This window comes from Phyllopteryx taeniolatus, chromosome 10 (genome assembly GCF_024500385.1).
Source record: "Phyllopteryx taeniolatus isolate TA_2022b chromosome 10, UOR_Ptae_1.2, whole genome shotgun sequence".
NCBI lineage: Eukaryota > Metazoa > Chordata > Actinopteri > Syngnathiformes > Syngnathidae > Phyllopteryx > Phyllopteryx taeniolatus.
The window spans coordinates 30,548,658-30,562,697 of record NC_084511.1 but is presented as its reverse complement, the minus strand read 5'-3'; the positions used below and the strand labels follow the sequence as shown (position 1 = coordinate 30,562,697).

The 14,040-nt window shown below is 48.1% G+C and overlaps 1 protein-coding gene across 10 annotated transcripts in view; it reads right to left on the bottom strand.

The window, feature by feature from the left end:
* LOC133484908 (transcription factor COE3-like) overlaps positions 1 to 14,040 on the bottom strand; it is a 50,988-nt gene that overhangs the window by 16,580 nt on the left and 20,368 nt on the right. For all 10 annotated transcript variants that reach the window (XM_061788114.1, XM_061788116.1, XM_061788117.1 and 7 more), the window contains 2 exons: positions 1,962 to 2,043; positions 1,770 to 1,887 (listed from right to left, as the gene is read on the bottom strand). In XM_061788114.1, coding sequence (XP_061644098.1) covers positions 1,770 to 1,887; positions 1,962 to 2,043 — 200 coding nt within the window. The remainder of the gene's footprint in view (positions 1 to 1,769; positions 1,888 to 1,961; positions 2,044 to 14,040) is intronic.

Here is a 14,040-nt window from a genome sequence, read left to right as displayed (position 1 = left end):
AAAGCGCCCTGGAGCCTGACGACCCGCCGAGTTGGCCGCTCGTATCGATGATTCTTCCTTCAAAGATGCGCCTCCGCATTATTTGGATGTCAACAAAGCTCAGTCCTTCCAAGGTCGACTTAAATCGGGCTACCATAGGAACTTACGTGCCTCTAAAACTAACGTATGTCACTTTCAAAATATATATTCACGAATATACCTCATTTCATTGTAAAGGAGTTTTCTAACTCTTAGCACAATTGACTTTTGAAGAATTTTTTCTGGACGGAATGACGGAATGTATATTTTTCCACGCAATTGTAACGGGCCAGAATTATTTGCGGCATTTCGCTATTGGCCAAAAGCGGCGGTGCACCGAATGCGGAAGAATGAAGTCCGGTTTTATACGGAAGCCTGCTGATATGGACACTTGCGCTCCTACGTTTACAGACGCTGGCAGAATATTTGATTTCTTTGATTGGCGGATGACTGGAGAAGGACCATCGTGACTTTCCTTTGCGGTTGCGGGTTGTTTGGTGATGAAAAATGGAAATCGATGCGTTCTTTCACGAATTGCCCCCATCTTACCACTTCTGCCAACGTGTGTGGCGTTGTCTCTTTTACTCCATCAAAGTCGGGCTGCACTTGGCAAGAAGAGTCAGTCGAAAGGGAAAGCGATACGCGTTCAATTCAAGCGCTCAACTTCAGGAAAAGAAAACAATTGGAGTTTCCCCCGTTTCTTCATTGACCACAGCGACGTCGCAAACTATTTGACAAATGAGGCCTTTTTCGTGTGTGTTGTTAATGTTGATGTTTCGCTTCCTGAGATCGGATTCGATTGACCGGAGGGTGGCGGAACTCGCAATGTAATTGGTCGGTAGGGTTCGCCAATACCGTAAAGCCTGTAATGCTGCGCCGCTTAAAATAGAAGCGCCCCGCGTTTCTTGTTGTCGGCTACGGCGCGGGTCCGCATGGGACCGATTCCGGGTGCGGACCCGGACCGCGCTCCGCCAGTTCGTGAGCGCTGAACTAAAGTAAAGTAACCCCACAGCGGAGAAGGGCTCATGCCGACCCGGTTGGAAACTGAGGTCGGGCGATTCGTCCGGATTTCATCACGGTTTGGATTTTGGCTTTTCACGATCATCAAAAAGTTACAATGGAAGATAAACGACGAATGTGCCCAACGGCGCATTATGTTTTTGCGAAGGCACCGTGCGACGTGTGTTCTTCCGGCCTCCCTGAGCTGCTTGAAGATGTTTCCTGACACCCCACGTGCAGTTTACTGACAAACTAAAGGCACAACTAAAAGACCGACACACATTGTATCGTTAAATACGAGCTTAATGCTAGCGTTTAGCTTCAAATGACGTCGTAGTAATATAACAAAATTCACGGGCATATATTCTTGCCAACCTGGGAAAAATGTTTTTCTGCAATCTTCTTCTTCTACTCACTTTACCGGAATCGAAATGTGTAGCTCAATGCATGCGCCGCACTGCACTGCCCCCAAGAGGCCAAGGCATGCACGGCCTTAGTGTTTTTTATTGCGGTTATTTGAACACATATTATTTGATTTGTTCTTTTAAGTTATAGTCCAAAGTTGAGTTTCGGTAGTTGAGTGAATACTACGTTGCGAAATCAATGAATTGTCAGTTTTATTAATCGGGATTTCATGATCAATGAACATTATTGTGATTGTGATTTGTTGTTTTCTTCCATAATCGGCGTGCCCTATGCATCAGCGCGCACACAAACAAAGAGCAAACGCAAGACGCGGGACGCGGGCTTACCTTCGGACGGGTCCAGGCGGCGTGCGCGGCGGCCATGTTTGGAGTTGTTGTGGACAAACATGTTGTCGGAGACGGACAGCACGTGACCGTCCACGTTCACCGTGGTCGACACCACCACCTGCGCACACGCACGGCCAAATAGTTCACCGGCGGCCGTAGCATTTAGCGCTCGGCGGCGGCTGCGGGACGGACCTGGAAGCGCCTCATGTCTCTGGGGTTGCCCGCGTTCTTCAAACAGTTCTGATTGCACTTGAGGAAGAACTTGAGGAAGAACCTGCAGCACCAGACGCAGCGCAAGCAACACATCAGCACGCGCACCACGTGAAGAAAAACAAGACGGCATCTGGCAAAAAGTGATAAATGATCGTCTGATCGGACGCTCACACTCAGTCGCTAGGCGGGTCTGGGGGGGTTCCCCGGGGAGAATGTAATAAATTAAGCAATCTGGAAGACTCTGAAGAGTACAATAAGGTCAAATCGACACATTGTCTTCACGTAGAACAACATTTATTTACACCGCTCAAGTTCATGTTGATGTACAAATTTAAGATTCCAATGAAATGCGCCTGATTTCTTTGCTTTTTTGTTTTGGCCCATCTCCATCTCCATCTGCACCCGATGCCGGCTTCAAGCTGTGCCACATGAATAGCATCCTCCTCTTGAAGCGCTCTCATTCTGGAAACGAATTGACCGCCATCATTGTCTGCGTCACTTCATTTTTCACGGTTACCAATCCCAAATGCATCGGCCAGGAAAATATTTTTTATTGGCCATTTCTGAATTGGAAGTGAGTTCATTCTGATTAGAATACTCTTGAAGATACTCAGTATACAGTACACAAGTTGATACAGTAAATGGACAAGTCATCTAAAAAGACGCGTCGCCGATCCCATCGCATCCCGTTATCGTTTTTGGGTTTTTTTTAACTCGCTGATCAGGCCCAAAAATCCTGATCGTGTCAAGCCTAAACACAACATTGTTGCATCTAATCAATGACATCACAACTAACAAGCAGTTACTATACACACACACTTAATATATATATATATATATAGTTATGTTATTAGTTATTGTATATTTTTTATCATAATGCAACATAATAATGTTCCATGTAATGAATCTGCTTGTGATTGATGTGTAACCCGTCATAAGTATATAAAATGTAATCCCGTTATGATACAGATGATACAAACGTTCCGTTCCACACGCTAGCCATTGGTCACACATTTGTCGTTATCCGTCATGAGCAAAGCCCATCAGGCCACGTCTCGCCGTGCTTGTGTGGCAGACGAGGGAATTGATTGGCAATAAATACAAATATTAATGGGCGGGGGGGCCGCAATGTACGGCGACGTGTCGGCGCCTTAACGGGTCTCTCGTCTCGCAGCCGCCGGCACGTCTACGTCTCGGCCCGTAAGTGCATCCCCCCTCGCCGTCGACACGCTCTCACCTTCCTCGCCACTGACCCCCCTCCACCCCCCTCAATAATAATCGGGGCCCCGAACACACGGCAAGGTCGCGCGCACGCACGTCACATTAACCACAGAAGGACCTTCATCATCATCCAGTTGCCATGGACGACGGCGACGTACACAACAAAAACAAATATTTCATTTGAGTAAGACAATAATAATTAGTGACCAATCAATTCATCGGGCAATATTAACCTTTTTAAATTGGCAAAAATCGGCTTATTTTTTGGCAGACTTGGCGAGAGGCGGGGGACAACCTGAACTGGTCGCCAGCCACTACCAGTTTATTCATGATATATCTCTTTTTTTTTTTTAAATGAATCGCCCAATTCATCGGTGAATGGAATTGTATTCTACCAAATATCGGTAGCAGTCACGTGCCCCAGAACACAACGCGGAGGCACCAAATCAGACGTCCCGACCGGGTCACCATTTTATTTGATAGCGGCAGCTACGTCGGAATCAGAGGTACCGCTCCTTTCAAAAACCGCAAAACGTGCGCAATAGCTTCCTGGTCAAATGGTCCAATCAAGTGGTCCCTCTCGCCCCAATCAGCGACGAGTCTTCTCCCCCACCGGGACCTACGTCTTCCTGCAGCTTCATTTCCTTTGGTTTTTTCATTTGCTGTTGTGTTTGCTTGTTTGTTGATGTGTTTTGCACTTCAGGGCCACCGTACGCTTTACAGTGAGCGTGTCAGTCAGCACACACGCCTCCAGAAATGAACGACGGGGGGGCGTGATGTCACCCCCGCCACACCCGGTGCATTATGGGAAACAATTAGGTAGGATTCAGATTACAACACGCACACACACACACACACACACAGAGTTGGAGTAGTGGAAGCTGCGGCAGAGACAAATCAATAATCATAAAAAATGTGTGGAATATTTTCTACGATGACAAAATGAGACGCTAGCTTAAGCCATTGGTCGCGCTTAACACCCCAACCAAAGAGGGCACGCAACACGCACAACACAAAAGCAACACGCCCGCGTACGCTAACAGTCACACACAAACATAAATACATAAAACACACACACAATAAAAGACCTAGACACACGTAATGACACATGTGCACACAGTACACACACCAAATGCACACAGGCTCACACACATAGGAACACACATACGGAAGAACACGCGCACACAAGTCACACAGAAAAGGACACACTTGCGGACGCGCGCACACACACAAAATCATGCAAACCGCAAACAGACACACGCAATAATTCACACACTTACATCGACACAGGCAAAATACCCAGACACGCACAAACGGGCCGACGGTCCTCATTAGTAGGCGGAGTCAAGTGCAATGACGGTGCCGCCTTGTTGGCCTCTTGAAATAATTCTGCTAACTAATTAGCATCACACAAGAGCGGCTCGGCGCCTACATTAGCATCGCATGATGATGCTGGTGTGTGCGCGCGCGCCTCGTTGGCTCGTCCACACATCATCAATAATTCACCAGGCGAGATGTGAAAACGACATCGGGCTCCCGTTCCACCGGCGTGTACCATCAAAGTCAATATTTGATGAGCCACTAAAACACAACCGCTAAAACACACACACACACACAAATACTGGGGGTGCGTCTCCGCTCCCTGGTCGGTGCACTCGACACGCACAAGTTGATCGCGCTCAAAGAAATTTGTTCCGTCTGACAGCTTGAGTGGCGCCGCTCTGCAGGCCGCCGACACGCATTACAAGACGGGACCGTTTGTGTGAGTGTGCGCGCGTGTGTGCGTGTACGCTTTTGTGTGGGCATATGTGTATATTGTGTATACATGTATGTGAGTGTGTCTGCATGAGTGTAGATTTGTTTAAATTTCGTGTGTGTGAGCATGTTCCTGTGTGAGTGTCGTTGTGTCTGTCTACATGTGTTTGCGTGTATGTGTGTACATGTATTTATGTGTGGGGGTCCGTGTGTAATTGAGTGTATTCGTGTGTGTGTGTGTGTGAGCATGTACATTTCTTTTTGTACATGTGTAAATGCAAGTGTGCGCTCAGTGCACTTCTTTTCCAGAGCCACACACACACACACACATACACACACACACACACAAACACGCACACATGTTTGAGGTTTTGGGTTAAACTTCAAGAAAAGTCCTCGAAGCTTTCGCAATACATCAGGACAGGAAGTGAAGGTGGGTTAAAAACCACAGAGGAAATGATTTGATTAGCCACAAAGGCACATGAGGGCGTGTCTTGTGTTGTGTTGTGTTGTGTGTGTGAGAGAGAGAGAGAGAGAGAGTGCTTACAATGAGGTGAAAGTCGGAGTTGGATTGGAAAATGGGGGAAAAACAGTTCACAAAAAAAGAACACACTATGCAGCCAACATTCACACACACACACACACATAGACATGTCTGGCGTTGTCGTTATTGCGTGGTAGCCAGCAGCACTTGCAGCGGTTCCAGTAGAAAAATGTTCCCGCTCCTCCCAGAACACCTGCAGCAGCCCCACGGGATGCTGGGAGATGTAGTGTGTGTGTGTGTGTGTCTTGTGTAGTGTGTGTGTTGTGAAACCTGGGCGGCCTTTCTCATTCTGTTTTTAATTGGTTCAGCTCTTATCTCACGGATCAGTCATGTTCCTCCAAAACACATCAAATTGAGTGTGGGGTGCCCCAAGGGTCAATTTAAGGTCCAATTCGTTTCTGTATATTTGTTGCTGTTGCTATTGCTAAAACTCTGTTATATTAATAAATTGGACTTGATGATGGCGGCACGGTGGATGACTGGTTAGAGCGTCAGTCTCACAGTTCTGAGGACCCGGGTTCAATCCCCGGCCCCGCCTGTTTGGAGTTTGCGTGTTCTCCCCGTGCCGGCGCGGCTTTTCTCCGGGCACTCCGCTTTCCTCCCACATCCCAAAAACTTGCATGAATTGGAGACTCTAAATTGCCCGTCGGCATGACTGTGAGCGCGAATGGTTGTTTGTTTCTATGTGCCCTGCGGTTGGCTGGCAACCGGTTCAGGGTGGACCCCGCCTCCTGCCCGATGACAGCTGGGATAGGCTCCAGCACGCCCGCAACCCGCGTGAGGAGCAGCGGCTCAGAAAATGGATGGATGGATTTGATGATATTGGTTTAGGTGGCACGGTGAGTGACTTGTTAGCACGTCCGCCTCACAGATCTGAGGACCCAGGTTCAAATCCTGACCTCCCGCTGTCTTCTAAACTGTCATCAGGACCAAGTGCCTTTCCATTTTTCCTCCTCTTTCATGCCTTTCTAACTTCCCCCTTACTAATCGTTCATTGCCACTTCCTGGTCCACCACACTCTCCCTTCTCTCTCATTTTCCTCATTCATCAACTCCTCAAAGTATTCTTTCCAACGATCCAGTCATGTGCTGGATAAAGTTCCAGTTAAAAGTTCAGGTATAGTTTTTATAAAGCAATGTAAGTTATGAAATGTTTGTGTCAATGAGTTGATTGATGACAAGTGAAAGCGTGATGTCATCAAGATGAGACAATGAGACAAGATGAGGCTTGCAGGTGAAACATTTCCTTCTTTTCCGCCTCATCGAATCGGAAACTCTCGAAAATGCCGTCATGAGCTGCTCATGCTAATGTCGCTACTTTTTAGCAGAAGTGCGAGTCGGCACTCGTGTCGAGAAAACAGGATTCAACATGGCAGCCGCTCAGCTTTGAGTCACGTGACTAAAATGTTCCGTGACAACAAGTCATATGACTTCTTGATCCACTTTAAGTTCACTTCAAATCATTTTAAGTTCAAGTTCCCCTCAAAGCAACTTCCAATACAGTTCCACTTCAAGTTGACTTAAGATTCATTTTCAGATCATTTCAGATCCGTTGCAAGTTCTCTTAAGATCTGTGTCAAGTTGACTTCCGATTCATTTAAGATCCCCTTGGAATTCAATTGAAGATCCACTTCCAAATCATTTAAGATTCCTTTCATGTTGATTTCAAATCGACTTCAAATTCACTTGAGAGCCACTTAAAGTTCAGTTCAGATCAGATCCAGTTGACTCAACGTCTTGGGCAACGTTTCCAACCGATAGCGACACACACACACCTTCCATGCTAATCCAGGATCATCTGATCACGTGACGACAAGTGACAAGTTCACCACTGTTGATCTTTCGATCTTCATCTTCACCCTCTCGGTCGTTTTCAGGTCCAAATGGATGCCGATCAATGCCGTCGCTCTTCGATCCACTTCCTTCCCTGCAGGCGGCCCGCGCGGACCGCAACCCACAACATTTCATCATTACGCACGCACACGCATGCGTACAGTTGATTGGTTCCTGATAAAGAGAAGGAATAATGATGCAAATATTACATAGTAACTGTAATTTATTCTCCTTTGAAGTCGCATCAACACATGCACGCACACACAAACACACAGGCACGCACACACCTAGTTGGCACAAGTGCTGAGGGCAAATGCTCGCGTGTGTGTTTTTTGCAGTGTGTGTGTTTTCCTGCCGAATGTTCTCAGCACATTTGAGCTTTTTAACGCTCTCTGCTTCCTTCCATCTGTTGGCCGGCATGCTGGTGTGTTGTTGTGTTGTGGCGGCGGTGTAGTGCGGCGTGAAGGCGGCGGCGGCGGCGGCGCGGCAGCGTCGTGGGGACCAGCGGTCAGCGTCAAGGTTGACGCCGGCCGCCACCATCTGGCCTGACCTTGGACCGCACTCCAAAACACCTCGGAGATCGCCTCTCACTCAAAATTCGAGTCAAAGCGCCTCCCACAATGCACCACGTGTACGTGCACACATGGACAAAATTGTTGGTACCCCTCTGTTAATGAAAAACAACAACAACAACAACATCGTCGTCGTCATCATCATCATCATCATCATCATCAGATGGCTTGAATCTGACAAAAGTAATAATAAAAATGAGACATTGCTTCTGAATGGCGGTTCAACAGAATTCTTTGGAAAAACAAACTCGGTGCCTCTCGAAAAGATGGAAAATAATTGGACATGTTCAAACAAGGTGTGTCCTGTAATTAGCATCACAGGTGTCTTCAAACATTCAGTCAGCCTCTTTGAAGGCCGCCAACCAAGTCATCGCGGTGCCGGTTGGTGACGGGCTGCGTACCGCAGGGAGCCACGGAGAGGGTTGTTTCGGGAGACGAGAAAGAAAATGACACAAGTAGACAACCGCGTTAACGGTCAAGGCTGCAACAAGACCATCTCCAAGCAGCTCAAGGTTCCTGTGGCGACAGCTGCGCATATTGTTCTCAAATTGAAGATCCACGTAGATTGATGACAAATTGAAGAAACGGATAATACGAAAGGTAAGAGAAGAGCCCTGAACAACCTCCAAAGAAATTCAAGGTCGACTCCAAGGTCAAGGTACGTCAGTGTCAACTCCCACCATCTGTCGTCGTTTGAGCCAAAGCGGACTTCACGGGAGACCACCACGAAGGAAATCTCTGTTGAAAAGATATCATCAAATTGCATGTTGACAAGCCACAAAGCTTCTGGGAGAATGTTGAACAAAACTGGACCTTGCTGCCGAGCCAGGTCGGCTCTATGTACGCAGAGGCAAAAATGAAGCATGCCAAGTAAAGAACACTGTCCCTACTGTGTAATATGGAAGAGGCTCTGTTATGTTCTGGAGCTGCTTTTCTGCATCGGGCACGGCATGTGTCTTGAATGTGTGAAATCTCAAGACGATCAAGTGTGCTATTCGAGAGAGAAATGAAAGCTTGGTCTTCGTCGCAGGGCGTGGGTCTTGCAATGGGATAACGACCAAAAAGCACCCAAGAACGGCTAAGAGCAAAACCTTCTACGACTAGTCTGAAGCGGCCATCTAAATCCTACGAACGTCTGCGGAAGCACCCTTCAAACCTGAGACCAGTGGAGCAGTTTGCTGATGAAGGGGGGCTCAAAATGCCTGCTGACGGGTGCGCGAGTCCAAAGGCACAAAAAGAAAATATGAAGTCAAGGCCACCATCATTTGTTGAGTTGGTTTTCAAAACTGGAATTCTGGTTTTCATTGGATTTGAATGGATTCTTACTTTTCTTTCTAGTGGTTTTTCTTTCATTCACACAGGGCTACCAACAGTTTTCACTTCATACGTGTCCACGCTGGCGTCCGTCCGTATCTTCAGGTTGCACGTTTCGCGTGGCGTCTCAACACGCGACCCCGCTTCAATCTTGAAAGCAGAGCAAGCATTAATTATGATTATTCTTTTTTTAAAAAAATATTTTACTTTAGGAAGGGTTTATTTTACCATGAAAAAAAGAACAGCAGCCAGCCACTCAAAATCCTGCAATATGGCAAATTATGTGCAATGTGAAGATGTAAAAAAAACTGCAACAGGTGAAGTGCGATAAATATCATATCGATGTCGCACTTGTCTCACTAAATGATAACGTGTCCGTGTGCTTAACTTTAGTCTGAAGACAGCAGCACTCAAGAAAATTCAAACCGTCGTCATGCTCGTTCCGCATAGAACCGGTCTCGCTCGGGATTCCGCTCGGAGTCCGATGGGGCGGCGATCGACGATTAATATCATAATTGATTGAAGTGTTTTGAAATTCCCATCCCTTCAATCGAAAGCAGAGCAATATTTCAAACGGATGATTATTCCGCTCCTGCTTTGGTCCGTAACGTCGGTCAGAAAATCGGCAAAAATCTTGATCGTGGTCTTATTTTGAAAAAACACAAAGTTAATCAGTCTGCTGGACTATTATAACAAATATGGCTGCGAATGTTGCCCGTTGACAGGCTGACATTCCAAAGATTTGGACAATTCCAAGTTTAACAAGATCTCGATGATCAAAACACTTGTGGATGAACCGATTGATTTTTGCAGCCCAAAGGTCCACTTAAGGCGAATTGCGAGCTGCGAGCGGCACGATCGGTCACCTGGCGGCCATTTTTGCTCCTACGCGCCGGCGGCGCCTTTCATCAAATTAGCCAGCGTGTGTCGGCCGCAAACAGAAGGCGCTGGCTAATATCCGGTCTCATTTGCATATTAAGCGGCGTCCGCGAGGTATCGTGTATGCAAATGTATGCGCGTTGTCTTGATTTTTCACCGGTCGCCATATGCGGCGGCGCCTGCGCCAGAAGGCGAAGACGAGCTAGCACTTTGCTCGACAAACGTCGCCACGCGTGCTGCGCTGCCATTGGTCGACGGCGGCGGCGCTTCCTGTCACAGTTCGTGTCGCCGTCATCGGCGTCGAAGACGCGGCGGGCGACACTGCGGCGTCAGCTGACACGCACGTGGAGGTGTTACGCGGCGCCAACGTGGAGGTGTTACGCGGCGTGAACGGCACCAGGCGGGACGCCAGAAATGCTGCGCGCATTTACACGGAAGGCGCCGCGCCAGGACTCGAACCCGTGACACGGGAAGAAGATTTTTCCAACTGATGTCAGTTCGGGTGGCAGCGTGGCGGCCTGGCGGTTAGCGCCAGAGGCCTTTTGAGCCCGTTTGGGAATCCGATCTTTCCTTTTGGACCGAGCTAGAAAAGTGGAAAACGCCTCCAATTGAAAATCACAAAAATACACACACATTGCAATCACACGCGTGCACGATAGTCCCCAAACTTGACACACGATCACACACGTGAACAAACACACCCCGACACGTGTACGGACACACGCACACACGCACGCCCAGCACGGTGGTGTAAAAACGTGCGTGGCTGCCGCCGCACGCCTGTCGATGACGAGAAGATTTTGCCGGAGAAATCTTTTCGTGTCCGACACGAGCCAAAAAGACGGAAAACATTTGCTGAGGTTTCCGTGACGACAGTTGATCACATGACAGGAAGTGAGCGAGAGAGTCGGATGTCCAGAAGAGGGTCTGCGGGCCGCGGGGGGCGAAGGGGCGAAGGGGCGCAGCTTTTGCATGTCTTGACCGTTATTACGATTGATTAAAGACAAGCGCATAATGGCTTTAATGAGTACTGAGGATCATTTCTGGAGTGTCCGCAGAGTTGGAAGAGCGACACACTTCATCATCTACGGTCCATAACATCATCAAAAGGTTCAGAGAATCTGGAGAAATCACCGCATGTAAGCGGCAAGGCCCAAAACCGACATTGAATGCCCGTGACCTTTGATCCCTCAGGTCAAAAACCGACATCGATGTGTAAAGGATCTCACCGCTTGGGCTCAGGAACACTTCAGAAAACTAAAGTCAGTAAATAAAGTTGGGCGCGACATCCGTAAGTGCAACTTGAAACTCTACTATGCCAAGCAAAAGCCATTTCTCAACAACACCCAGAAACACCGCCGGCTTCTCTGGGCCCGAGCTCATCCAAGATGGACCGACGCAAAGTGGAAAAGGGTTCTGTGGTCCGACGAGTCCACATTTCAAATTGTTTTTGGGAAATTGTGGACGTTGCTTATTTCAGCAAGACAATGCCAAACCACATTCTGCACGTGTTACAACAGCGTGGCTTCGTATAAAAGAGTGCGGCTACTCGACTGGCCTGCCTGCAGTCCAGACCCGTCTCCCATTGAAAATGTGTGGCGCATTATGAAGCGTCAAATACGACAACGGAGACCCCGGCCGGACTGACGCTGTACATCGAGCGAGAATGGGAAAGAATTCCACCTGCGAAGCTTCAACAATGAGTGTCCTCGGCTCCCAAACGTTTCTTGAATGTTGTTCAAAGAAAAGGTGATGCAACACAGTGGGAAACGTGACCCCCCCGTCTGTCCCAACCTTTTGGGAAAGTGTTGCAGCCAAAAAATTCGAAGTTCATGATTATTTGCTAAAAACAAAGTTTATCAGTTTGAACATTAAATGTCTTGTTTTTGTAGTGTATTCAATTAAATATAGGTCGAACATGATGTGCAAATCATTGTATTCTGTTTTTATTTAAGTTTAACACAACGTCCTTCATTGGAATTGGGGTTGGTTGTATATGTGTGTGTGTGTGTGTCTGTGTGTGTATATATATATATATATATATATATACACACACATATATATATGCATACCTCCTCACGTCAACAAATGAAACCCCCAACAGTGTGTGTGTGTGTATGTGTGCTTGTACAAATATGTGCATCAGTGACCATGTGTGTGCTTAAATGTGCAAATGTATGTGTGTGTGTAAATGTGTGTATATGTAAATGTATATGTGTGTGTGTGTGTGTGTGCGTGTATGCCAAAGTGAGTGAGTGGAGACAGGAAGCAGCATTGCAATGACCTCACAGGACGTGCACGTGTGTGTGTACTCGCACACACGTGAACGCGTGTGTGAGCCTGCACGTGTGATTGACAGCTGCAGGGTGCGAGTGTGTTTGTTAATGACTGCCGACTAAATAACACTTAAGCCTGCTAGCGCAGGTGGGGGGAGGGGCAACGGGGGGGATCGGTCGAGAGATCGATGCCCGTATTCACACGCGCGCACACACACCTGCGCTCCCAACTTGGTGGCCCGGCGCCCCCGGCTGGTCTGGACATTGAATGTCCGGGGGGGGGGGGGGGGGGGGTCGCGGTCGGCGGAGTGGGGTTAGCCGCACGTCTTCATCTAGGCTGGGTTTTTTTTTCCCAGCATCCTCCAGTGGCGTCTAGATTAGCCGGTTAAAGGCTGCCGCGGCATCGCGATCTTTGATTGGACCGTTTGACAAGCAGGATTAGAACATGCGATTAGCAAGACGCCGCACGTACGCGCCGCTAAGCTAAAATAAGCTAAGATAACCCCCCCGCTATGATGTAGCCTCAGTATTGCTGGTCTTCTTTTTTCCTCCTCATGAAGCTCTTCCGCGTCTCTCCTGTTAGCACGTTAGCACAAACGTGCGACCCGTCTGTTTGGTCACTCGGAGCTAGCTTGCGCTAATGTGACGACTGCTCACGGGTGATGACCGTTAACTGTGCACACTAACGAGCGGTCGCGGCAGGCGAGCGATGATGTCACACTTTGAAGGTCGGCGCGACTTCAGACACTTTAAGCGACAGGAAGTGGGGGGGCGGCATCCCCCAGGCCCACTGGACTCGCAAAAGGGGGAGGGGAGCGGGGAGGGGCTTTTGGCAGAGCGGCGTCTTCGCTTGGATGGCGGCGGGAAGCGGACTCAGGGGCGACATTACACACATGCACGCACACACACACTAGGCCTTAAAAGAACACCTGCTAACACATACACATCAGAGGAGGAAGATGATGAGGAAGAGGAGAGCGAAGAAGGTTTCCAGCGCAGATGGAGACGGACGAGCCACGCAGGAAAGTCGTGTGTGCGTGCGCGGTTCCCAGATCTCGTCAGTCTTCCGTAACGACGTCACATGCTGCGAGACGACCCCAGGCGCGAGAGTTCATCGATGAATCGACGACCGATCGACGACCAACTTCATTGACGACTATTTTGATCATCGATTAATTGTTTCCAGACATTGTTTTACATCAAAATTGTCCAAATCGTTGGAATTCCAGCCTCTCGACAGGAAGTCTTCTCCAATTTCTGTCGTCCTCCTTGAAAGCGCACCGACTGTCTTTTCAAAATAAGACTTTTGCAAACATCCGCTTTCAATTTGTCATTTTCTGACGAATGTTACGGACAAAGCAAGCAACTGAATCCGAATCAATTTGTTTGTGTATTTTCTGTACTTTCAATTGGAAATAATGTCCTCTTTGTGTTTTTGAATTGAATTCATCGATGGATTGAAAAAAATAAGCGATAAATGAACAAAATCATTAGTTGAGACCAATCACAAGTCCACTGATGATGATGTCACACACACGCGCCCAAAGACCGCCGACTCTTGACGCTTACGCAAGCAGACGCTTTCGAGGTGGATTTCAGATGTCGTGAGGATTTTTTATTTTTTTTTGGGAGGGGTCAGTGCAGGCAAAGCGACACGACCCCCCG